General features: G+C 38.5%; 1 protein-coding gene and 1 long non-coding RNA gene across 3 annotated transcripts in view; one reads left to right on the forward strand and one right to left on the reverse strand.

Moving 5' to 3' along the window:
- ARHGAP6 (Rho GTPase activating protein 6) overlaps positions 1 to 27,687 on the reverse strand; it is a 381,778-nt gene that overhangs the window by 133,598 nt on the left and 220,493 nt on the right. Inside the window, exon 1 of one of the 2 annotated variants that reach the window (XM_072135935.1) lies at positions 25,497 to 25,689. The exons of the other annotated variant lie outside the window; for it this stretch is intronic. Coding sequence (XP_071992036.1) covers positions 25,497 to 25,541 — 45 coding nt within the window. The 5' untranslated portion in view covers positions 25,542 to 25,689. Of the gene's footprint in view, positions 1 to 25,496; positions 25,690 to 27,687 lie in introns of those variants that run through there. 2 annotated transcript variants of the gene reach the window in all.
- LOC140116576 (uncharacterized) lies at positions 11,382 to 16,824 on the forward strand. The gene is made up of 3 exons (XR_011852828.1): positions 11,382 to 11,434; positions 16,412 to 16,502; positions 16,701 to 16,824. It is a non-coding gene; the product is annotated as an uncharacterized lncRNA (long non-coding RNA).

The following is a 27,687-nucleotide window of genomic DNA, read 5'->3' on the forward strand; positions in this document are numbered from 1 at the left end:
TGATGAGTCTCGATTTCTGCTGCGACATTCGGATGGTAGGGTCAGAATTTGGAGTCAACAACATGAAAGCATGGATCCATCCTGCCTTGTATCAACGGTTCAGGCTGGTGGTGGTGGTGTCATGGTGTGGGGAATATTTTCTTGGCACTCTTTGGGCCCCTTGGTACCAAATGAGCATTGTTGCAATGCCACAGCCTACCTGAGTATTGTTGCTGACCATGTCCATCCCTTTATGACCACAATGTACCCAACATCTGATGGCTACTTTCAGCAGGATAATGCGCCATGTCATAAAGCTGGAATCATCTCAGACTGGTTTCTTGAACATGACAATGAGTTCACTGTACTCAAATGGCCTCCACAGTCACCAGATCTCAATCCAATAGAGCATCTTTGGGATGTGGTGGAACGGGAGATTCGCATCATGGATGTGCAGCCGACAAATCTGCGGCAACTGTGTGATGCCATCATGTCAATATGGACCAAAATCTCTGAGGAATACTTCCAGCACCTTGTTGAATCTATGCCACGAAGAATTGAGGCAGTTCTGAAGGCAAAAGGGGGTCCAACCCGTTTCTAGCATGGTGTTCCTAATAAAGTGGCCGGTGAGTGTGCATCAGTCTTCACAAAATCTTCTTACATGCAATTATTTGCTTCTTATATTGATAACGGCTAGCAGATAATTCAACAATCCTGTGAGTGTAGTTCCTATTAATGCAGTTCGTTTAGTCACCTCATTCGGCGATCATAACACTCACTTGTTTGGAGACCTCAGGGCTGAGGGCATGATCTAACCGCATATTGTGCAACCAGATCACGGCTCCCATTGCAGTTGTGTGAATGTGGCCTTACATGTGTGCTAAACATATTGGGGCTCATTTACTAAGGGTCCGATCACCACACTTTCATCGGGTTTCCCGAATATTTAAGATTTGCGCCGAACTGCCCTGGGTTTTTGGCGCACACGATCGGATTTTGGCGCATCCCGACGGATTCGGAAAGACTGCGGAATTTAAAAAACTAATTGTGTCACAAGATCAAGCACTCACATGCAACGGGAAGAAGAAGGTAAACTCCGGCGGACCCCGGCGCAGCAGTGACACCTGCAGGAACTCAGGTGCACGACCTTAGTGAATCGCAGCAGATACGAATCCTCGTCACAAGGATCCTTGTGACGATCCGACAACGCACCGCGGGATCGTGACAGGACCAGGTAAGTAAATGTGCCCCACTGTTTTCATTCCTCCAGTGCTTTTGTTTTAGAAGTTTGTTACAACACAGTTAATCCCCATCATAATACTATCCTGTGTCAAAATATATATTACGAAATAAATGGAAGAGTATATAAGGGAAGACTAGAACACTACTTGACTTTGAGAGTCACTGACAGACTAGGTCATGTACTATAGCTATGACCTGTGCAGAGCATTGATGTTAAACTGCATACACAAATTATCCTATGTGATGTAAGTTTCAATCAGACATACAAAGATGCCAAAAATCAATAGCCCAATGAAAGGCTTAAGAGACACAAATACTAAAAGACTAAAACAATAATACAATCGATGTACTAGAAAATACACATTGCTGACTTCATAACCAAACCTTAACTCAAACTAAACAGACCAAATGCCAAAAAAGAATTTATCCTATCCTAATGTAAAAACTGTTCCTGTTGTCATAAATAAAATGGATAGCAGCTCCTGACGTTCATGGGCTAAAGCCAAGGAACACATTAGATGTTTTAAGTCTTTTCAGGAGGTTTATCAATGTCTGGCAACAACAATAATTACGAAAGATGTACAATGTATTCAAATGATGCCTCTTGCTACATACAAAATAGCTCTTTGTAGGAACATGACTCTTAATGTTCTCTATGGAGTTTCATATTTATTATGGATGTCACACTTTTTTAACATTTTCTGGAAATGACTGGATAAAACTTGAAATAAATGATTTTTACTCCTGGTACAGGATGAGATTTACTTTTTACCTTACTTTTCTCTCGCCAATTATTAGCTAATCATAGAATTACATATTTATTGTATGATTCATTTACATTTTTACATAAAAGACTGTTAGGGTTCCTGCAATAGCTCTCAAAACCATAAGTGTACTCCCATTCAGGTTTATAGGGGTTTTACTGCACCACTGCAAAGATACAGAGGCATGCAGAAAAAGTTATGCCACTTTTTTGAAAAAAAGCTTGTGGCTTTTGAAGAAAGTAAGAATTCTCCTTATGGAGACATCATGTAAGCCATGCTTGGTGTTAAGGGGGCTACCTTTCAAGGTAGAAAAAGGAGGCATTGGTTTCCATTTAACACCTTGGAAAACATATTAAATATATTTCCTGGCTTCACATGAAATGAGAATTGCATCACTGCAAGTGTGCATAGCCTGGATCGCCATAATATGCAAAAAAAAATCACAATTTTTTGGAGAAAAGTATGCCAGTTAATAATAGGTGCAAAATTAGACTTGACAGTTAAATAATGTAACAGACCAACATCTGGAGACCATAAGAATGGCCAAACTCTAGAGTTCACCAGACTAGTACTGAGTGACCCCAGGCCTCCTCCAACTGACCCAGGATGCCAAGAAAGTGCTGCACTCAATGCTATTTTAAGGTGATGCATCTTGGGCGGCCAGGGAGGTCTCGAGTGAAGGCATCATTGAAAGCTGTTGACAATAGATGTTAATTCATTTATAAAGTAAAACCTCCGTACTGCTATGTTGGCACTTTACGATAAATTAGAAGGTTTTCGGGTACAATCTGGGATCTCCATCCCTCAGGTTTGCCTTCACCTGTCTTTTGACTTTTTGTTGTTGTACAGGATCAAACCAGAGTAGTAGTAGAAAACACACAGAAAAAATATATATTATCATTCCCCTTCATCCAATTCCAACTCATGATGCCCGCGGAGTAAAGCAACTCTGCTAACCACTGAGCCACCATGCTGCCTGTATTAAAATTCAGATATTCTAGTGAACTCCTTAAATTACAGACATTAGAGACAATAACAGAATACTTAATGTTTCCTTTGGATCTAAATGCCAGAACATTATGTCAATGTAGGGCAGGAAACCAGAGGACAGAACAATAGTGGATACTCTATCAAGCTAAGTTATCTATTTATTGCTTTCATGGTCACTATTCCTTGACCTCTGGAAATCCGTGTTAAAAAGTTAAGCACTGACATTTATAAACTGCAGCTCCACATGTAAACCACATTGTATACAATGAACACAACATTTTACACTAAAACTTAAAAAGGGATTGTCTCCCAAAGGTAGCAATTGTCCATATAACATATTAGGAAATATGGACCACATATAGATACGACCCCATTTCCCCTAATAACCAGACATGAAAACTGCTAACCCATAGTAGTTCCTGCTATAGTGGATTTATGCCCGCCATAGATCACAAACTGGCAGCCATACAATACCGCACTTCCTATCAGTGTCCCCCACAGAGGGAAATATACAGGATGTTGCATCACTAAACTATTTGTATGTTGGCACTTCATAGGAGTAGAAAAATGTGCAAAAGGGTTCTAAATTCCATTAAATTGCCACAGAAACCTAAACTAAGGGCCAAAAACAATATAGGGCTGATATATTAAGACTGGTGCACATGACGTGCCGAAATTATTAAGAAGTTCTGACCTCTTTATTGCAACTCTTTCATGCTGTAAAACTGTCTCAAAAGGCATAATAAATTGGCTCCAGTGACCATGGTTGTGATTGTACAATAAGTGCAATAAGATGCAATTTCTACTTTGACTACCAAATTTTCCATAAAGATACTTCATCAAGTGTCATAAGTGTCAAGTGAACATAACGCAACTATTGTTACCGTTGTTGTGGAGAATAAAGAGTTAGCACATGTATCCTAGTCCGTCCATATGGATAACTTATGTGGATGAGCCACATATAAACAATCCAACCAGCTGCAGGATAATATGTATGTATGTGAAACTTTAGAACCTCTTTAGTACGGGAAAGTACATTCCTTCCACTCTATTACAATATAATGGAAACATCAAATTCTACAAAGACAAAATAAAAATTTCCAAACAAGCAAGAAACCTAGCTTGCCTCAAGTGAAGAATTATATGGCTATAAAAATGAAAAATAACATTGCATCTCTGAAGGTACTGCAAAGCCGATAATACTATAATGATTTTTGTGTTCTGTAGCTACATAATAATCATGGTAATGTATATCATTTATACTGTATATTTCCTTTACCTGTTTTTCTTTTTTGTGTGAATTCTACTCTATTATCTGTACTCCTGGTTCCTGCACTTTGGCTCTTGTTTTGTGACTATCCCTTTGTATCTGTGATTTTTGCCTTCTAAGCTATCACTGTTGTGACCCAGACCACTCATTATTCTTGTGTATTATTTTTTTGTCTGTCGTGTTTTGTGTATGCACTTTGGCATAGGGAGGAAAAAATGCCCAGCTACTGGTCACCGTTTGTGTGGATCCATGAAGTAGGAAGGCACAGTTTGGGGGGCTCAGTTTTAGGGTTCACTATCCTTGTCTGTATCTGGCCATCACACTTGTAAGTTTTTTTTAATCCTAGCTGAACATCCCTTTTAGCCTCTGCTGATCCAAATAATAACTGCTTGAAACTATTCTGCTAGATCCCAGCTGTGCAACACCCTTGATAATCATACCGTTCTAACAATGAGGGATTGTTAACCACTTTTATGTTACTCTGTGGTTAGAAATAGGTCTCTCAAATTTATTTTACAATTATCTCAATAATAAGCCTAATTCACTTCCCTGTTTCCTGCAAAACAGGATTGCCAGGTGATAGATTTCATCAGCTATCTTCATCTTTGCATTCCTTCCCTGTGAGTTAGTGTTTTTTTCCCTTTTTTAAGCATTCAATGTGATCATATAGGATGTCACATTTCCTACAGAAAAGTTAAAACAAAATAAAATAGAATTTCTACTTTTAAGAACATAATATAAGTATTATATCACGTGTGATGAGAAATTAGATATAGTGGCCCAACTTAAATTAAAGTATTTGTACCAGTTTACTGTCTGAAAGGAACGTGCAAATTGCTTGCAAGTGTATTTATAAAGTTTTGTGTCGTGGCTGAACTGTATTCTACAAGACAGAAAATGTTCACCTAAAGAGACGATATACCGATTAGTTGGAGTTTGCGCCACATTTATTAACTGACGTGTGCCACAATTGTGCAGCATAAACAAAGTGCACCAAAAAACATCCTTCCAGAGCAGTGCAGGGGGCCCCAAATTAATGAAGAATGTGCACCAGTTTTGATTAATCTGGCACACTCTGCACACTACACAGTTTTGATAAATGTGGGCCCATTGGCTATTTTAAAGTACTATTTTATTACTTAGAATGAAAAAAATTGAGAGCAAGAAAACCAGAAACTTATAAAACCAGCAGCTCATAAAAGACCCACCATTAGTCACAACCCTATTTCTGTTAAGTTTTATTCAGATGGCCATAATGGCCCTCATTTATAAAAAAAAACAGGGCAGACTAAAGTGAGGACTACATTATGAGTCTTGTATGGCAAATGGTCGTATGTAGTGTCGGGAAGGGGGGATCTGGGGTCTCAGTTCCCACCGCATCTGCATTTTCCATTCTATTATCTGTTTTAGGAGAGAGTAACAGAAACTAAGAATGGAAGATGACTAGAAAGTCAATGTTCACTTTCTGTTCCCCACTTCCTTTATACCGTAATAGTGGGGGGGAAAAACATAAGCTGCTATGCTAATTTTGATATATTTTGATATATGATACTAGAAGGGGGAATGGGACCGCACGAAAACGGGTTTGTACTGAGCATTATATTCACCATGTGTGGTTTAAGCGATGCAGGTAGGTGTGGTGCATTCTGTTTTAAAAATCTCCCTGACATTCCTCTACAAAGGTTAGTAAATGTGCTCTCACAACACCTTTATCTCTACTGCTGCTATTGTATTACCATATATATGTCTTTCCTCAAGCATTTTCTTTTTTTTTAAATCCCATAAACATGTGCATTTTTTCCAAAAGGAAATCAACATGACCAGCAGATTTTCGGCTCTCAATTGGGGAGGAGAATCTGCAGGGAAATGACTGTTTACTGGGGTTTCTACACCAGAACTTTGGATCGGTGGTAAACGAGAATGGTGACTCATTGACAACACTGCAGAGAGATTTTAAGAGTTTTGCACATTATTCATCCATAAAGATGTGTTGTATTTATACAATATCTTACAATTATATAAAATACTTTGGTTTGGAATATATTTAGCAGAGAATAAAACCATTCCTGAAAAAATGTCAACATGGTTAGATATTTTTTTTTAAGAGAAATGCACTCACTGTAACATATAGGGGCTCATTTACTAAGGGTCTGTGTACCACACTATCGCCGCTGTGCGCCTCATTTAGCAAGGCTTTTTGGCGCACATGATCGGATTTTAACGCATCAGCGGCAGCTTTCATGCTACAGAAATCGGGGATTGGGAGGCCGTAGGTCCAACATATTCAAGCTGAGTGTGGGATTTAAGATTTAAATTGTGTCGCAAGTCATGCACTCACATGCACCAGGAAGAAGATGATGAACTCTGGCAGACCTGAGCAGGGAGCGACACATGCAGGATATTGGTCGCACGCTCGTAGTGAATCGCGGCACAATCCATGATCATTGGACATTCCAGATCGGGGATCGTGACGTGGGAGGAATGATGCACTGGATTTGGGTAATGTGGATGCACTGTGTAGTCCTTATCTACCACCTCCGCTTTGTACAGTCCTGGAGAATCCTCCCTCCCCTTCAAGTTCTGTATTTTACAAGTAGCCAATCTCTCCCCCTCTTCCACAGAGAAGCAGCATACACTTAGAGAAAATCTACCTGGATACACCAAGGGACTTTCTCATAGATCCAGGTACTGTGATAATCTACCTATATTTGTTATCCTTGGCCTCCTACCTCCTAAAATCAACTTTTAATATTATGTTAATGAACCTAACGGACTACTAGGGCAGTTCCCAGAGCCCCTCAGTGCTGTAGCTTCACAGGCTGTTACACTTAATGACCCTCAATGCCCCTGCTTCTACTTGGCACTTCACCCCTCCCTTTGCCTGATTTCCACTGCAGTACAAAGTTCCAGCACACAGTGGGAGGGGGAAGTGCTCATTGCACACTGTAACCACCTATGATGCTGCAGGACGGAATGGCTAAGGGAACCACCACAGTAGACCTTAAGGCTCATTAGCATAATATAAAAAGTTGATTTTGAGCAGGAAGAAGGACATGGATAACATATATAAGTAGATTACCAGAATCACAGTGCCTGGATCTGGTTTTGGTTGTAGATTTACTTTAACTTAGATTCCAAGTTATTTCTATTAGTACTGTGGTTATCTCAAAGAAAGTAATGGTACCATATGTCCCCTTAAAAGGGTATTCTCATTTTACACATTTCTAGCATCCCCATTGGATGTCTCCAGATACATCTTCAGGAGTTCTGAAAATAGATGTGTACATTCATAATTAGATAGTACAGCAATTTAACCATTAACTCAGAACACAGTTCGGCAAGGTTTACATAGTGATGTCTGCAAAAACAGCAATATAAATATTGCCATCTTGTGAAAGAACCTCAAAAGAATATGTGGCTATAGCGTAATGCCATAAGTAAGAAAAAAAATTAGTTTCCATTTCCCCTTCTTGAATTTTTTGAAGTAAAAACTAAGAGTGTATTATAAAAATATCTCTGTGGGTTCTCAATAAGCACAGATGCACTTCAATTGTTAAGCAAGCACAACAGTGGCTGGATTAGTCCAGACGACAGGGTGTTCTGTTAAAGTAAATTCTTGCATTTTCCTTGAAACAACAATCCTGAAGCATCTTTACTTGTAACTGTGCGTTTAAACAATGTCATTCCACTTGGAAATGAATAAACTGACAACTGGATGTTACACCTATGAGATTTGCGTGTGCCATTATCTTAGATTGTCAGGAAGCACAATCTCAAGAACCATTTGTGGGCTACAGGCAACTTCCGTCTCCCTAAAGATACCAGTCGTGACTGCATAGCTGACATTACTTTGAACTGTTTAGCAGTGAATTGAGAGAAAAAAAATCTTAGCCTTGCTCATTGCTCACCTTGATACATATGTGCTAAAAGCATTATGTACTTCTGTGTTCTCAAGGGACAGCTGAGGAGTGCAATTACAATACAGCCCACATTGGAAAGAGGATAACAATGCTAAAGTATGATTCATGCAGCAGCCTATCTGCCCCAATGACTAACGTGGGTGTTATATAATTCCTCTCTACTGACAATATCAGAAGTCATTTCTTTTTTCGCCGCTTATTAATCTTTTTCAATAAAAGAAGAATTTCATTTTGTATTTTGAGCAAATGAAAGCTGGTAAGAATGTTTATGCCCTGATTTACCCAAGTGATAATTTGTACAGCAAAAGAGAAGTAAGAATTGACTTGATTTGCTTGAGTGGCTTGGGATATCAGATATTAGTATTATTGCAAAAACATTAAACTAACAGTTCCAAAGTAAATTTAGAATGAAGTGACTTGACTGCTCTAGTCAGGTAAAGATACCAGCTATCCAGTAAGACATTCACCTAACATTTTTTTACCTAAATTATTCCTAGTAGCTATTTTACCTGTCAATAATTTTTCATTTAAATATTTAATAACTAAAGATGATCACATAGCATATTGATATGTGCACGTGGTAGTATAATACACATGGAATCTATACAGCAATATACAGCAGTTCATTACAAGTGATTGACAGCTCTATGCATGTTATTCTCAATGACAACTCTGTGAGAGGACAGGAGCTGGGTTATCTTATTATACAGTGGTATGGGAACACAAGAGTAACAGTAAAAAGATCTGGAATGTGTTGTCAGTGACACTTTATCCACAATCAATTAAGGTCCTTTAAGAGGGTAATTAAACAAGCATAGCCCAAAGCACAATAAGGCCTCCCTGACAACCAGTTTACTGCTCTGTATAGTATTAACTCCACACAGAGTATCCTGTTTGTGTACCTTAAGGAATCCAAACACTTTCCTCCATAAGACTATGGAAAATATATGCAAAAAGATTATGTACTTTAAAAGAAGTAACTAGAATAAAATCCAGTATTTTAAATGATAAGGTCATGTAAAACCCAAACTACTATATTTTCATTAAAAGTAGGTTCTCATCTCTGCAAAAAAGAGAAATAATCACTTATATTTTCTTGTGCTGGGATTTAATTCCTTGTTTGACCGCATAAGATTTACAAGAGAGCCAATTTCTCAAAATGTATAAGAAGTATGCAAGCTTAGACGGGTTGTCCACTTTCAGCAAATAATTGATTTTATTTGTGTAATGAACCAGTAGAAGTAAATATTGAAGATTCCTGATGAATGACATCAAACACAGATCTAGAAAACAGTGATGAATTGATACAGAAAGTATATTGGGAAATTTACTTTTATTTTAATTAACTTTTCATTACAAAAAGTATCAATTATTTTTTTTAAAGTGGACAACCACTTTAAAAGGAATTCATGGGTATATACATCATAGCAGGGCAACCCAAAGAAAAAGATTGCATTATTGCAAGAGTCATTAGCAGTAGAATTATAGTCTGATCCATCATTTTGTGCTTGGTCGTAAAAAGACATGTCTGGGACCCGTAGATCAAAAGTGATCCTTTTATATCTTTCTTCAGTGACACAACTTTTCCTGATGACAGATTAATTTTGAGGTTTTATCAAGAAAGGTTCCATTTCATGAAATTATTATCCTGACTTGAAACAGATGTATTACTTTAGGACAAGAATGTAAAATGTATAACATTATGCCCTATAACCATTTATAGGACTGTCTGGCACATGGACCTTTAGGCTTCTCAGGCACCAGGGCTTTGGTGCAACGAATAGCCCTTGTATTCTAAATAACTACTCTATGCTGATGAAATAAACACTTCTTGGCTTTGACTAGATTGTATTGAGAACTTGGTATTTCAATGGTCCTGTTTCCTTGTGTCTCAGCTCAGAAAGGTTTAAGCCAGTCTATATTTATATAAGTCTATCAGTCTGAATCTTGTTACTCTCCTGATTTTCTAGCTGGACATTTCCTGTGGACAGTTGTTCGTAATCTTTTTCTAAATAATATCAAACATGAAAAATGTTTCCTGTTGGAGTACAGTGTCGCCTATGTGGTAGGCCTATTTCACTTATCAAAGCAATGCCCCTGCTGCCAAAATTTCTCATACAAATCTACTCAGAATTTACACTTAAAGTTGAAGACACAACAAACTGGAAACACATGTCCCAGACGTGACATATTCTGGTGTTTCAAAGGAAGTCATGGAAATCTCCACTGCCCTTCTCACAGACGGCAAGCTGAAGGCTTCAGATAAAGGAGTGCATGAGACCAGGGGACAATGTTTCATTTATCTTTAGTCTGTCAATTTGGTTCCTCAAGCCTTTCATCTTCATTTTATTCTGTTTTTGTTGAACTTGGCATACACAAAGTGAAACAATTTTAAGATATATCATTGAAAGAAAACATGAAAATGTCCTAAAGAAAATAAACAACCAAATGAATTAGATAGAACCAAGTGATAAACAGATTAAAACATATTAGAGATATGGATCCAGCTGAAGATAGGAGAAATCAGTGGAGGCGTTCTCATATGTCTACTTGTTTTCCTTTGCTGATAAAAAGTGAGAGACATCATGGATCATGGCGTCAAAGGCCTTGATCAGACACATATGGCACTGCTGGCTGCCGTAATGATTTATGATGAATGTACGCTGCTTCACAGGAGAGCCAGAGGAAAAAGTAGAACATGAACCATGAAGAGGTCAGGCCTTTAGGCCTATGACCTAAAGCTAGCCATAAACATCAGAAAGCTTTAAGATGAGCAAATATTAGAATATTAGGTTTATAAAATATTTTAGGTTTCTTCATAAAAATATTGGAGCTTCACCTATTTTTCCCCTAACTCTTATTATGGGTAAACCATATAGTATACCATACCAAATAGGTCATGTAAGTTCAAAATTAACAAATCTTAAAGGATTTTTTTTTACATTTAGTTCTTTTGTGCGGTTAAAGTTACAAAAAGTGAAAAAAAAAAGTTTATTTTCAAATGTATAGTTTATATTTTTGGAATTATCAAATTACAGTCTATAAATTTAAATATAAGCAGAGTTTTTCAGTCCAAAAACTGAAAATCGGCTTATATTCTATTCAAGCCCCTGCAGGTCCTCTTCTTTCTTTCGTCCTCTTCATTTCATCTGCTAACTGGGTGCACACTATGATGTCACACTATGATGTCAGCTTCCTTTGGCAACATTGTATGTGCACAGCCATCACGGGACTTTTCACGAAGAGGACCTGCGTCCGGCTTTAAAATGGTGAATAATGAGTTTACTTTTCTATATACTGGGGTAGGGTCTGGTTGTACACAGGGGGCTTGCTGGCTGGCAATATACTGGGAGTAGGCTGGCTATATACTGGGGAAGGGGCTGTCTGTATATTGGGGTCTAGCTGGTAATATACTGGGATCTGGCTGGATGGCTATATACTGGAGGTGGGCTTGATGGCTATATACTGCGACGGCCTTGATGGCTATATACTGCGGGCTGGCTAGCTATACACTGGGGGGGAGGCATTTCCCACCCTAGGCTTATACTTAAGACAATAGGTTTTTTTTTTGCGATAAAAGACCTCAGCTTATATTTGGGTCAGCTTATACCCGAGTATATACAGTAAATCAAAATGACTTTTACAAATTGATATATAATATGTATAGTCTTGAGTAGATGGGGTGACTATAGCAATGTTTTATATAGGGTTTTCTTTAATTTATTTCCAAATATTTGTTTTTATTTCTAAATACCTATTATTATTATTATTATTATGTGTGTGTGATTTTACTTACAAATACCTTTGAAAATGTTCTTTTATGCTTACACTATAACTGGGGGCATATATATATGAGGGAAAACAACCCAAATGCTTGGGAAAGAGCTGTTCTGGGTCTGATAAGACCCAGCAGCTCTACTAAAACCTTGCAGACCCTGCAATCATATGAAGCAGTGCTATGCAGTGAAGAATGGAGAAGGCAGAAGCAGTAATAAACCTGCCTAGTGTTTCTGACTGCTTCTGAAATATACTCAAGCTTGCAACACTTTATAAGAGTGGAAATTATCATCGGTTTTTACCACAGACATTCTGAAAACACCATTCTTCACCCACTACACATACATTTTCAAGACAGATGTTACTTGTATCTTTTCCTGTTTGTATGTAGATCCCAGACAAAGCAGCAATCTGCTATTTTATAGAGCATGCAGTAATTCAACATACTCAACCCATCATAAGCAAAAATCTAATGTGACATTGCCATAAACCTTTCAAGAGTTCAGCCTTATGTACTCTCCTGCTAACCCAATGTTGATACAATTCTCCATTTCCAGTCTTTAAAACCACTATGTTGGAAACAATCATTACTTAGATAGCATGTTGTGATTTTTCTGTGGCTATGTGGGCGTATAAATGTATACTGTGTGATCTTAGGAATAAACAATCACATTAATTTTATGTGTATGTTATTGATGAAAGCAGTTTCTGTTCATTCACTTAATAAAACACTAAATTATATTAGGTTTAAAAAAAAACAATGGACTATTGGTAGAAAAAAGTATGAAAGTACAGAAATAATTTCTAAACTAAAATATTAAAAGAAAAATTAACATTAACATTATACAGTATAATATGACACACAAACAATTTAATATTTTATAAAGGTCACCGCTCCACATACTCAAAAGCTGGAGGTCATACCAATAATATGTGTGGCCATTAAGTGGGGATTCTGCAATATACTGTATGGTTACCACATTATACTTTTGTACCTCTGTGTGTTATTGCTTTTGCTATACTGTGTATCTGACCTCTGCAATGTTATTTGACCAATCTCTTGCAATGTGCTTCACTGCCACATCTTGGATTTGACCCTGGTCTGTCTGATATGGCTTATCTGTCTGTTATCTGTTGTTTGTCCCTGTCTCTTGTCATCTTTCATGTGCACTCATTATAGTGATTGTCAACTAGAAGTCCTAACCAATACGGTTTGCAAAGCTTGTTAGGTAGGTGACAGGTGTTGTAGTGGGTTTAGACTGCAGATAACCAAGACTAGTTAGATAACAAAAGCCATCTAAGAAAAGTTTATGGACACTCATCAGAGTGTCCATTTTAAAAGGAATCTTCAATGGAGGTGAACCTGCAATGCACAATGAACATAATCTTATACAGATATGCTGGAAAAGCAGTAACAGAACATCCATCTAACATGTTCTCATTTAGCTTGTGTCCACCAAAAGGCACTACAGTCCAGGTACAACTGCTTCATCTGCACCCCCTATAGCTAGGTCCCTAGAAATTGTTGGTAACTCCTAGTTAATAATAAGATAGATAAGGGCAAAACATGAGTAGTACTCCTCCTTTCCTACAAGGTAGCACGGATGTTACTCAACTGGGGTTCAAAATTGGCTGACTTTATTCTTCTTAGTTAAAAAACATGTATGATTTTCACAAAACCAATCTGACAGACCATAGAGTCTACCAATTTTAATTTTGCCATATGCTGGATTATTTTGTTCATTATTCGAATATTTCCAGAGAGATATTGTGTCTGTTAGCTTTGTCAGACTTAGTTACTCCTCTCTCAAAGTTGTATTTACCATTAGGCATTTTAGTGTCTGTGCCTAAAATTTTGTATCCTTTAGCAGTAATGGCACAGGGTTGCAATATTTATAGGAGTAAGGGCATAGGATGGTCATAGTATATAGGAGTTGGAATAAGGGGCAAAGGGGTAAGAGTAAATTGGAGTAAGGCACAAATCAGTCAAATTTTAAAGGGATGGAAGGACATGGTAATATTCTGTAGGAATGGGATGTCTATCTATTGGGGTGCACAAATTATGAATGTTGCGTATAAATGGGTATTCAATTGGGGCAATCTAAACTAACGGGGGAATTTATCATACACCGGTTAATACACCCATGTCACAGCAGATACATCAAGAGGCATAGGCCTCTCCATGCATCCGTTGGTCAGCCATGCTTCAGGACAAAACTATGCCAGGTTGGACCTGGCGTAGTTTTGTATAAAAACCTGCCAACAAATGTTAGCAGTTTTTTAAAAAGTATGTAGGCATGGAACAGGTTCGCCATGTAGCTTCTCACTCTGTTGTGCCCCTCCCCGGCAGTGCACATCCCCCATAGTGTCTCTTAATACTGGGTATCTTAAATAGAGATAAAATGAGAATCCTAATTTTCTAACATCAAAATCTAATTAAAATTCTACCAACCAAGAGCAATGCAAAGAATAAGCTCCCTACCACATGTCCATATGGCTTTATAATGTCACCACTTGACATTAATACAATTATATATACACACAGACAAGGACAGGCACCCGTAATCCTTTCTTTGCTTTTCTTCTCCACTAGTAATGTCAAGCTAGGTCCTAGATCCTCTGACCGTGTCCAACTTGTCTCATTTAACCCCTGACCATTGATCCCTATAAGCTGCACAATCTTGAGATTACAAGACTAAAACCTTTTACTGCTGAAAATTCTACTCAGAAAGACTGTCTCTTCTAGATATTCACTATTCATTTCCTATTCGTTATAGCATTCCATGTGTATAGTGGCAGCAGGGTTATGGTCCTGAAGATTTTAAAATCCATTTAAGTGGTTTTAATAGCAGGGAATAATAAAAACGGCTGAAGCATCAAGAAAATCATATAGGAGAGAACAGAGACAAGGACAGAACAAATAAGCTGGTCTTATGATGACCATAAACATAAGAATGATAGATATCAGAATGGACAGAGATATATTGGGAAAGGCATGCTGTGATGGCTCTATATGATATTGGAAATATTTGATTGAAAATTAATTTTTTTTGGTAATGCATAGCGATGAAACAGGCAGAGACCTGATGACGGATGCTGAATTTTTTTTTCTTGCATCTAAACTGAATATTTGTATAGTGCAGTAAAAAACTGAAATTGGCATTGCTTTAGTTGCTATAGTGACAGGTAATTCTATTGCATCATTTCTTTTGTTTCTTGAGCTCATACCCCATTCACTGTTGTTTTCACTATCAATCCCCATGAACCAGCTCTGATGGATTTCCTGTAATCTTGCCAGTCTCCTGGTTCAGTATGTATATGCTGCTACGGATTACACATTTACTTGTATACCAGCATCCTTCACTGTGCTCTCATATGACTGACAGCCTGGCGTAAAACCATTACAATCACATTTGGCAGAAAAGCTAAACATTGAGCTGCTATTGTTTTTCTTTTCTGAAATAAGTTTCACCTAAACAGTCTAATGAGTTGGTATGTGAACAATCCATCACTTCCTCCTTCTCTTATCACTGATATGTAGATGTTGAAAAGCTCACTCTTATCAACTATGTTATCTTTTCCAGCAGACATGTTAAGAAATGCAGAGAGGCAGCGGAAAGTACAAGGGATATGCCTACCTGCTTTCCACATTTCCACTTTGTAAAAACCCCTAACATTCCTGCTATGTTGAGGTGATTAAGGTTTACAACAATGCGTTACACATTGTTGGAGCAGCAAGATATTTTGTCATTGATTGGTATACGTACAACGGAGTAAATATGTTAAAACTGGAGTTGTAGTCTCACACCAAAATATTTAGAATATGTGAATGCATTCATGGCCCGGCTTAAAACCTGTGGGCTGAACAAATGTCTATCTTACCCTGAGATAGGTTCAGCTAAAATTGCATTTACAATGTATGGTGGGAGCCTCTGGCAGTGTACTATTTCCCAAAGCAAATTAATTAGACAGTTGCATTCCAAATTGCTTTATCCTTATCTCCCTTGATATTTTCTATCAGAGGAGAGTGCAGGAAAATATGAATATTTGGTGGGTAGAGTAGAAGTCACATGCAATGCTAGAGTATCAGTAGCACTTTCTATTACTTTCCCCTTTCTGCCACCTCCACAGCAGGGGGGGTGAAGGGGGGGCACGGTTGGCAAGGAAGTGGGCTGCGGCGGGGCATTCCTGTGCCGCTGCACTTGCTGCAGTCAGCAACTTTTCACACTTGAAAAGTTGCTGGCTGTGCTTAGGTCTACACTAGGTAGTACCTGTCGTAGAAACATAATGCTGCACAGCCACCCACCGGATACATCAAGAGGCTGGAGCCGGTGGGGCAATATAATGAATAAGCCTGTAGATGTTTGGTCAAATAGATTTATTAAGACCTATGTTCTAACTTATTTTCATCTAATGTGTATGGAGCCTCTAGGCTGTTTTTGATATGTAATTTTGTCATATTTTTGTAGGTGTTTTTCCACAAAATAGCAGAAAAAAGTTTTTGGAGAAATTTTGTTGTAATTCAACAGAAACAAAGAAAAACAACAACATGGAAACCAAGTAGGGGCACCCTCACTAACCAGCCTGGTATCACCTCTCCTGCTGATAGGGAATAGTATACAAACTTTAAATAGTTCAATTACATCATCTACCTGTATTTTAGTGGGAAAGGATGTGTGGAAATAGATATGAAAGATAAGCAATAGATTTAAAATGTTTTATTTTTTGGTGTAGAATGAAAATCTGTCTCATTGACAGATGCTGCTGGTATGGAAAGTATCCAAAATGCAGAGAGAGCATCGCGCAGTGTCCGGATGAGTGTCAACATTCTCTCCCACTTCACCCTACCTTATGCGTGTGAAGATCAGCATACGTACACCGTGACCCGCTCTGTATGGTTATTTATAAACAAAATAATAAAAGTTAAGTTTTAAATCAATGATTTCTATTCCCACACACCCTTTCCCTACCTCTCCTACTAATATATTTACTTTAAGTGGTGATTTACGCCTTGAGTGAACAATAATTGATCAAGATTACATCAAATAAACCAAGGAGATCATCACAATTCTCTCTGGTAGTTGCTGCAGGTAATCTTCTCTACACCTGGGAGTCCGTAGGTTATTCACAGCGTTCAAAGTTCTCTTTCCAAACAATGCCGAACCTTCCAGATTATAGTAGGACATTACTGTGATCCTGTTAAAGTTTTGGATAACAAGTTGGTGATGCTTGATGGCCTAAATACTCATGACAGGTTACATTTAACAAATAAATGTTTTTGTTCAAATTCAAGCAGTTTCTTTACAACATTTGGAACAACTTTTCATACTACAGACTACAAAGCAGAGGCACAGTGCAGCTCTAATGGAATAACGATAAATTGAACACCGGGTCTCCAGTATGTAATTGGTAATCAACCTCTTACTGTATGTTTTTCCAACAATCCATTGCAATGGTGAGGATAGTTGGAAATAGGACAGGCCCAGATTTCAGGCACTATCCTACTGAATCCAAAACAGTCAGAAATTATTTATGGTTCAAAATGGTGTTCAGTACGCTGGACGCATCACACCAATCAACAATAATTTGATGTAACATAATTATTGCAGAGAGTTCACTTTTCTGACATCTGTGTACGCAACATCTGCATTGGAGGCTCCCCCAGAAGCCTTTGCTTCAAAAATCATACACAAATCCAGCATGAAAAAAGCATGCACAGAATTAGAAATCCAATAAACCAAATTGTAGTGAACTCTGAGGCAAATCCAAACAAAAATTGTAGATTGACAACACGCTTTTTGTGGCAAACAATGTAAACAATCTCCAACATGCCATCCATATTTCATCCCAAGTCACGCATGCAAAACCACACAGATCATCTTTCTTGCAAATATACACAAAGCTAAAATAACCAGAAAATCCTGCAGCCTGTGCAGGGGATGAGATGGTCTGGGTTTCTCATGATTTCCAGGAATCTTTGTTTGCAGAAATAATATTTTCACAGGAATTCCATCCAGGTAGGTGAATCTATGAGCGGATAGTGTTCAGCACATGCTATGAGGAATGGATGAAGAACAAAGAATTACAGGACTGCCTGTGATAATATGTGACAGTCCTGGTGCTTTTATCCAGATACAAAAGTTCACCACCTTGTTTTGCTTCTGATCTGCATGTGGAGCAGATGAACATGCCTGTTTTTGTACAGACACGAGTGTGTATCCGTCACAAAACTACAGCAACAAATAAAGAGGTCTTTCAAGTCTTTATCTACAAATTATCTTCTATAGTTCAATCTAGAATGACAACATGTAATTATTCCGACCTTACATTCCACAAGTGTTTTATATGGGCTTTTCTTCAACTAAAAACTTATCAGACAGAAATATCATAAAGGCAACAAAAAGATACACATTAGTCAATAAGGTCAACAGCTGGTGGAAAAATATATTGAGATTTTGGCCTTTTACCTCAAAGTAATATGATGTGTCACCTGTCACTTAAGGCCAGTTCACTGCTAGTTGTAGCCAGCTGCATTATACCCATGGACCTTGGTTGTGGTCACCCATGCACGGCTTTTACTTAAAGGGGTTTTCCCACAAACTAAAGTTAGGCCCTATCAGTTTGCAAAAATGAGGGGTCCGCCAGACCCCTCACCGCTCCTCAGACTAATGGAGCAGACGGCCGCGCATGACCGTTCTGCTCCATTAATCTCTATGGAGCTGACGGAATTTGCCGAGCGCGGCACTCGCCTAGTGATTTTAGATGTGACATTGAGCAGGGTTGTCACAGAAATTCAAGTATTTTCAATGATTTCTTCTTTAAAATATAAACAGGTAGTTTGGAGAAGTGAAAGTTTAACAAGTGTATATAATACTCAAGTCTACTGTCACTTCAAGGACCAGGGTGCTCCTAAATATTCAGTCACCCAGGGAAAATGCTTTGTCGGCTGCTCCTAAGCCTGCATCTCAACAGCCCCTGGCACTCAGCACCTTGGGCTAGTACATTAGTGACCTCAACTTTGCTGCATTTGTGCTAAAGTTATTCGGTATAACCGAAATCAAGTTACTAATAAAGATTATCATCTCCAATCACAGTATTTCACAGAATCTGACCAATAACAGGTCATGTTAATTAGCACCAGCTGTCAGGGGATCTAATGCATTGACCTTATTATTACAAATGTCCAATTCACCATGTAAGTAAAGCAGATTAATATGTCATTTCATGTAAAAAAAAAAAAAAAAAAAAGCTCTTTATACTTTGCTTTAATTTAAATCCCTGCTCATTCTGGGCTTAAAGGGCACCTACCACCACGAATCTACCTATAAAGGTAGATCGGGTGGTAGGTGGATGTATGGGACGTGAGGATAGCCCTTTTTAGAGCTAATCCTCACGTCCCCGCTAGCCTAGCATAAACTTTATTGACCGAATATGTTAATTTAATTAAGCGGCTACCGGGGCGTGGAGTAGCCGGACACGAGGCTACACGGCGCGGCTACTCCACGCCCCAGTAGCTGCTTTCCCCCGCCTACCCTGTGATCTTCGGCGCGCAGCTCCTGGCAGCTGCGCACCCTCGTCCGAGTAGCCGGAGTTCTGCGCATGCGCAGTAACTCCGGCCTCGTTCCCGAGATCGCGCATCTTGGCCGGAGTTACTGCGCATGCGCAGAACTCCGGCTTCTCGGACGAGGGCGCGCAGCTGCCAGGAGCTGCGCGCCGAAGATCACAGGGTAGGCGGGGGAAAGCAGCTACTGGGGCGTGGAGTAGCCGTGCCGTGTAGCCTCGTGTCCGGCTACTCCACGCCCCGGTAGCCGCTTAATTAAATTAACATATTCGGTCAATAAAGTTTATGCTAGGCTAGCGGGGACGTGAGGATTAGCTCTAAAAAGGGCTATCCTCACGTCCCATACATCCACCTACCACCCGATCTACCTTTATAGGTAGATTCGTGGTGGTAGGTTCCCTTTAAAGGGAACCAGTCACCACGTTTTTCACAAATACAGTTAGTGGCTGATTCCTATAGAGCTCTAGTAACTATCTGATCCCCTGCTTTTAGCTTAAAGTAGTTTCCCTCAGATCCTCATAAAATCAGAGTTATAATCTTACCTGGCATCAATGGAGCAAGTTGAGGGGGCGTGGCCTAATGTCATGGGACCAGGGTGACATCATTAAAGGTCCTTAAGATACATAATATTAGCAAACTATGCCCCATGTACAAATCTGACCACATAAAACAATCACAGCAGCTTCCATGGACTCCTACTCCTCTCCATGCAGGCTGCAGGGATTTCATGTGATAAAATATGCTGTGATTTCATGAGATATATGCTTGGTGTACAATTTCTAATGATACAAAAGCTATAGGACCTGCAATGATGTCACCCTGGTCACATGACATTATAGACATTCAGCCTGAGGAGGTCACGCCCACCTTAACTTGCTGTAGCCATGTTTAGATACCAGGTAAAACTATAAAGTTGAAAATATGGGAATCCCGGGGGAATAATTTTTAGCTAAAAAAAGGTGTCAGTTAGTTGCTAGGGTTCTTTGGGAACCTGTCACTACCTGTATTTGTGAAAAATGTGGAGACGGGTTCCCTTTAAAGGATATCAAAATCAAGTATGATAAGCTAGGGGCACTTACACATAGCTCCAGGCACTGTTACTGTGGCAATTTTCTTATATTTGTTATCCATGTCTTCCTTCTTTCTAAATCAACTTTTTAAATTATGCCATTAGGGCTATGGTGGGTGTTACCAAAGATCCTCTGTTACACTAAGCAAGAGCCACTGTGTGATATTGCAGCAGACAGAAAGAGAGGGAAATGCAGAGAGAGCAGGTAATTGGTGAGATGTGCTCTTGCATAGTGTAATAGCCTGTGAATCTACAGCACAAAGGGGCACTGGTAATGCCCACATAGCTCTCTTGGCTCATTAGCATAGTTTTAAAAGTTGATTTTAAAATGAAATGTCCCTCCATTCAGAGAGATGTGTCCACATTGCATGGGTGGCGTTTTACACCAGTATCCTGTACCTAATTATGTTATTAGGAGAACTCAAGGGTTGCTTCACCGACAGTGGTCATCACACAGCCCAATATGGATACCAGGTTGTGGTACCTTGCAAAAGAAATCATTTGGTTATATGACAATATGGCAAGGAAAAAGACCAAAGAGGAAGCTTTGTAGGGTAACATCACTTGTATATAATATAGAGGACAACATAAATCTGTGGTGCAAATGCCCACCTGTATAAAGCACAGCACTTGTTATTACATTGAATAGAGACCACATGACAAATGACAAAGCATCACTGTCCTGTGATGCTGAAGCAGAGTATCACAACCACAGGCACTGGACCCTTGGCCAATCTCAAATGTATTACCTATCCTAAGGATAAGTGATAAAATTCTCCTTTAATATGAATAATAATAATTGCTTTATTTATATAGCGCACACAGATTACACAGCACTGTAGAGAACTTGCCAAATCGGTCCTTGCCCCTGTGGGGCTTACAATCTAATCAACCTACCAGTATGTTTTGGAGTGTGGGAGGAAACCGGAGGACCTGGAGGAAAGCCACAAAAACACGTTTATTGACCGCAAACAGGTGCCATGGCTTATCTTTTGCATTTTCTTGGTCCAATTCCTTCGTCATTTGTTTTGCAACATTTGTAAAATAAATTGAAGGTATTCTGTAAAATTGATCCTAATCACCTCTTCAAGGAGGCCGTTCTTTTGCGATTTTTATATGTGTATAAATGTGTTGTACAAATAACATCATTCAGTTTTATCAAGGTCTCTTTGGTGCAGTATATTGTGTGCATTAACGTTACTATATCAGAAGTTCACAAACCCCTGAGGGTGTGTGAAACTTACAATGCAGTGCTTTCAATATCCACGGAGCAAGCCCACTTAAGTAGAATAAAAGTAGATTTTAGTTAGTTCTGGTATTTCTTGCTGAATAGTGATGAAAAGGATATCCAGCTGTTCTAGAATTCAATCACTCAAGTAAGTGACCATGCATCTTGATACAACGGGTAACTGTAAAGGTTAGGGGCCATTTTTTGTAAGTGCCTCGGGTTAGGTCATTGGTATGCAATCAGTGGGGGTCCATAATCGGAACCTGCACCTATTGGCTGCCCCAGGCAGCCTCCAGAACCACAAGTTATACAGGAACAGTCAGAAGCAAAGGATTCTGTCCACTATGTATCTGAAAGCTATAAATGAAAGAGCTCTGTTCCTATTCAAGAGAATCCTGACATTCGCCCCCAGTATGGAAATAAACCTTTAACAATTGATTTATTTCCACAAAACACTAACCTGGTGGTAAACCAGATGATTTAATATAGTAGTAATACAGGCAGTCCCCGGGTTACGTACAAGATAGGGTCCGGAGGTTTGTTCTTAAGTTGAATTTGTATGTAAGTCGAAACTGTATATTTTATAATTGTAGATCCAGACAAAAAAAATTTTGGCCCCAGTGACAATTGGAGTTTAAACATCTTTTGCTGTAATGGGACCAAGGATTATCAATAAAGCTTCATTACAGACACTTTACAGCTGATTATTGCAATCTGGGACTATAGTAAAGCATTCAGAAGCTTCACCAGAGGTCACAGGGGGTCTGTCTGTAACTATGGGTTGTCTGTAAGTCGAGTGCCCTTAAGTAGGGGACCGCCTGTATTCTAGATAAGAATATAAAAACCAATATACCGTTAAGAATTCAGAAAAGCTAACATATCATATCTACTGTGGTGGTCCTATTACTAATGCCGTCAAAAATGCAGTGTAAATTTGTTTCTCTTTGACACATATGTAATAAAGGTGAGAATACACATGATTCATATATCATAACCTGACTTTACAATACATTTCTACTAATACCAACTTCTGCCTGTCTTTTGCTATGTCAAATCCCCAACTAAAACCAAGCGGTGGAAAACATTCATTGAAATAAAAGAGAGTAACAGCACCTGGCAGCCATTGGTGTGGTGTGTATAAGCAATGGAGTTACAGTATTCCTGGGGGATATGTTACACTCCTATTGTTGACAAAATTATCCTTAGGGGGAAAGGAATTTTCTTTCTAGGTATGTGGAAGTGCATGCACCAATTACTACCCTGCGATTCTTTGCTTGGTGATTGTAGGCACAGTAGCTAACCTAAACACGTTCTGGGAGATTATTAACCAACTGATATAATATGAATGAAGTGTGTTCGGAGCAAAACTACACAAAGTACAAAGCACAGGAAAAAGACAAATGAAAAAAGGGCAACCTACAACAAACATAAAAACGCTATAATCATCTTGATTTTTGATAAACACTTGTTCAGTAACTTCAGCATTATACACCCTGCAACAAATGTCTCTTTACATCAGGGAGAGGAAATGGCTCGACTTATGCATTGTATAAGAAGGAAGTGGTTTGCTGAAGCCTGACACAGAAAGTCACTTTATAATAAAGCAGCCTTCTAAACATAACTAAGGAGACAGCGTTTCATGTTTTCTAAAAACATCCAAATGAGTACAGGCATTCCACATTCCATGAGAGAGAATGTGAAGCACTTAATCCAACATATTGCACCATTAAGCCATCTATGGGGGTATCCCAAAAACGGTTATTCTTCTGCAATTTAATGAGATTCTCAGTTTTTTTAAGAACCAGACACGTGGTACACTCACACACTGTAATACATGATGGCTTCCAGGACTGTAGTTATTTATAGATGGCGGTCCATTTCACTATAGACACTGCTATAAACAACCAGTACTGTCCTGGTTAGTGGACAATAGCTGCTGCATTACAGAATTCGGTTTCTATTAACTTTATAGAAATCTAGGGAAGACTTTCAATGCCCTAGTCCACAGAAACTGAGCTTTTTATTAACCTGTATTTCAAGTTGCTTTACACATGTAGTAGCTAATTGGAGCATGAATCTGTATGTAAATGTAGGTCAGAGACAATTCCCACTTGCTTTTGTTTACACCATTGTAACCAAATTATATAGGGGTAAGGTTTTTACTGTATGTAAATGATGACATTGTACTTTTCTGCATTGACCTCCCCCTAAAGCAATCTGTGTGATCACTACCACTTGAATTGGTAGCCATAACAAGAGGTAGGGCTTCTGTTTTGCTAGTGTGAGATTATTTTTCCATTGCAATATGAACAAGTGCAGGTATACGCAGAGAACATAAGTTTATCTCAATATTTATCTATGTCCATCTGCTAAAAGCAAAAATTGTCAACCCAGCCTAATGTGTGATATGCAAAACGGATGTATACACCACTTGAGAGTATAATGAATGTCTATGTAAATTTCTGAATTCATGTCTGGCAGGCACTAAGTAAATACAACATTGAAAGCTTAGCGGCTAATATTTGCGTACAGCCAATAAAGTAGAAAGCCATATAAAGTGGGGGCTATTAGTATGAGCTGCACATTCTTCAGAAATGTTGAAGCTTCCAGTTGTCTGGTTTTGTCATTGACGGGATGAACTTTTACCTTGTGTTCAGTGCAGACCACAAAAAAAAACTGAAAATGAAGACTTACAGTACTACTAATACAGCTGTTAGACCGCAAGATCTGTACTGATCAGATGGTTTAATGCAATATTAAAACTTCTTTTAACTATTCAACAATCACAGTTTTAGCATTCAGCATATTCATTGTGCCACTCATCTGATATCATTTATGTGGATGTCATACACATACTACCTGATGTCATATACATAAAATGGATGTCATATACATTCAAGACATTACATTTATAACTGAAATGATTTCTATATGCTCTGATTACCAAAACCACATTGTGCATGTAAAGAAAACGTAATTGTAATATTAGTCATTCATTTGCCAGCTGAATACTTCTTTTACACCCCATTACTGCTCTACATAATTCCAAGCGACAAGTGACGTCATCAACCAGTGGTCGCTCTCCGTGTGACGTCACCATGGATCAAACATCAGACTGTGCTGATACCAGCAAAGGGGTAGGAAGCATTTCTGGTTGCAACAGGTTCTGGGTTCTTAGAAAACAATCTGGACACAACCCATTAAGTCATAGAAAAGGACATATAAGATCTTGGCCATCAACCCCCTCTTTTTCCCTCCCCCCCAAACTTGAAGAGTAAGAAAGCTATAAATCAACCTCCTCCCTAGAAGTTTCAGATTGAGATGCCTTCTAGACAGAGCAGATGTTGTCTATCAGTCCTGCTGAGTACATTACAAGTGACTCCATCACCTTCTGCTTCCAAAAAAGGCCATGGACTATTTTATATGAAAAGTAACATCTATAGGCAATGCATGTACATTGATCTGTATTCCAAGCTCTGATACACTGCATACAAAAATATACACAACAAGGCAACACACATTATAAAGTCTATGGACCTGTGTGACTTATAATACAACCTGATGATAACTAAGTGCAAAGTATGAGAATGGTAGAGGATACTATATATAACCCTGCAATGTACATATAGATCTACAGCACATATAGATCGCAGGTCACTGACCATCACTACCGGTAGGAGAAGTCACAGTACTTACAGCATAGCACAGCCTCCTGTCACAGAACACGGACTCCCCAAACATGGCAGCCCAGGAGTCCTCCACGTTACAGTCCTAGTCCTTAGAGTAAGAAGCCGCACAAGTACCGCTGCTTTCCACTCTGCATCCACATTGTTGTAATCCCACAGCCAGTTACACAGAATGAGGCGAGAGAGAGAGAGGAGTGAGAGAAATCAGGAACAGGTTCGGCTCTACAAGCCGGAATGGCAGAGCTCCCCCTAATGTCCATGAGTGGAACCACAACACCAACAGCTGGACAGCACTTCAGCAGTGGGTCAGATTCATCGCCATAGAGAAAACAAACACATTCTCACTCATGATATGATTTCTATAATGATACATAGAATTCTAATTGAATAGCTGCCCGAATGGCCCATAGCAACTAATTATAAATCAGCCTTTGATGTTACACTGCTTTGTTAAAATTAAAGCGACAACAAAGTTGACAATTTTGATAAAATAGTTTATAAATACTAAGAACGCAAAAGTTTTTCTACTAAAAAGTGTTACACACAAAAGTGGGATTTATCACAATTATCAGTTTACAAAACAGAAAGCACACTGATAAGGGTGGGTACCCAAAATAAGGACCTCTGCAAAAGTAAACATACCAAAAAAGAAAAAATATCGCAAGAGAAAATTACACCTCACTACCCAATTAATAATAAAGACTGAGCATAAAATACAAAAACAACTTTATTTCAGATATGCAAATTATTCATTTAAATTAGAACCTCAAAAGAACCAATAAAAATCCACCTCTACCCTTCATAAAGCATTTCATCATATAACATGTACAAAGGCAACCCCTAGTTCTATAATATTACAATTATCATCTCAGTAAATAATTTAACAAAAAACTACATCAGGTAAGCCCCCCAATAGTATTATGTACAATACATACGGGGGGGGGGGGGAGGGATGTATCACAAGTCTCTGAGAGCTGAACTGCTCTAATTGCTCATGGCAACCAATCAGAGATCAGCTTGAAAGCCCCTTAATGACCACCTTATGGCTTTTTTACGGCAGTCATTAAGGGCAATTCTTCTTATGCACTCCCTTTCTACGTTGGCGCGTCGGAAGAAGATTGCGCAACATCAGGTCTAGCAAGTGCCGCTGTCTGGCTGTGTCATCGGAATAACTGAGTTCCCGGATGTGTATTTCAGTGTAAGGGCTTGAACAAGTGATCAAATGTAAAATAAAAAGTAAAAATCATTTTAAAATAATGAAATAAAATAAAAGTCCCCTAATCAGCCCAAGTACCTATAAAATCCAAATAAAGTATATAAAACACAAACACACACAAAAAAGTACATATTTGGTATCACTGCATCTGTATCTATCTGTACAATAAATCTAAAATAATATTGAACCCGCTTGGTGAACCACGTAAAAAAAAAAAAAAAAAACTTCCTGTAACATACAATTTTTAATCTATTACCCTAAAAAAAATGCTCTAAAAAGTCATCAAAAAAGTTAATATGATATGACTGAAAGTTTATTTTTGCAAAAATAAGCCCTCAACCAGGCCTGGCAACAGAAAAATACAGAAGTTATGCCACTTAAAAATGTTATCGATAGTCAAAAAAAATGCAATTTTCTCCAATATTGGTTTTGCTCAGTAAAATTGAGTAAAGATTAAAAAAAACTATATAAATGAGGTATCACCGTAATCGTGGTGAACCAGAGAACTAAAGATAAAATATTATTTTTATGTTTTGTTAAGTGGGAAAAAAAAGTGCTAAAAATCCCAAATAAAAATTGATAATTTTGTATGTATCCCCTTTGAAATAGTTGATAAATTCTCATAAATAAGCTAAAATTAATTATTTATACATCTTATATCACTCGGCAAATAATAAGGCCACATATGTTTCTATTAACAAAAAAAATTCCATTTTATAGCCTGCGCAATGTGACAATTTTATAGCCTGCACCATGCTCTGAATGGCGCTGCTTCCATTCAATGCCTGGTCGTGGGCCCATACAGCAGTTGACCACCACACATGGGTTTCTATAGTGGGGTAATTTATGGGGTTTTACTACTATTTAGGCCTTTCAAAGTCACTTGAAAGCCGATTTTCATGAAAATTAGAAAAATTGCACCTAAAGCCTCATAAGCCTCATAACATCCTAGAAAAAGTAGAGGATGCATGAAATATAATTCCAA

This window comes from Engystomops pustulosus, chromosome 2 (genome assembly GCF_040894005.1).
Source record: "Engystomops pustulosus chromosome 2, aEngPut4.maternal, whole genome shotgun sequence".
Classification (NCBI taxonomy): domain Eukaryota; kingdom Metazoa; phylum Chordata; class Amphibia; order Anura; family Leptodactylidae; genus Engystomops; species Engystomops pustulosus.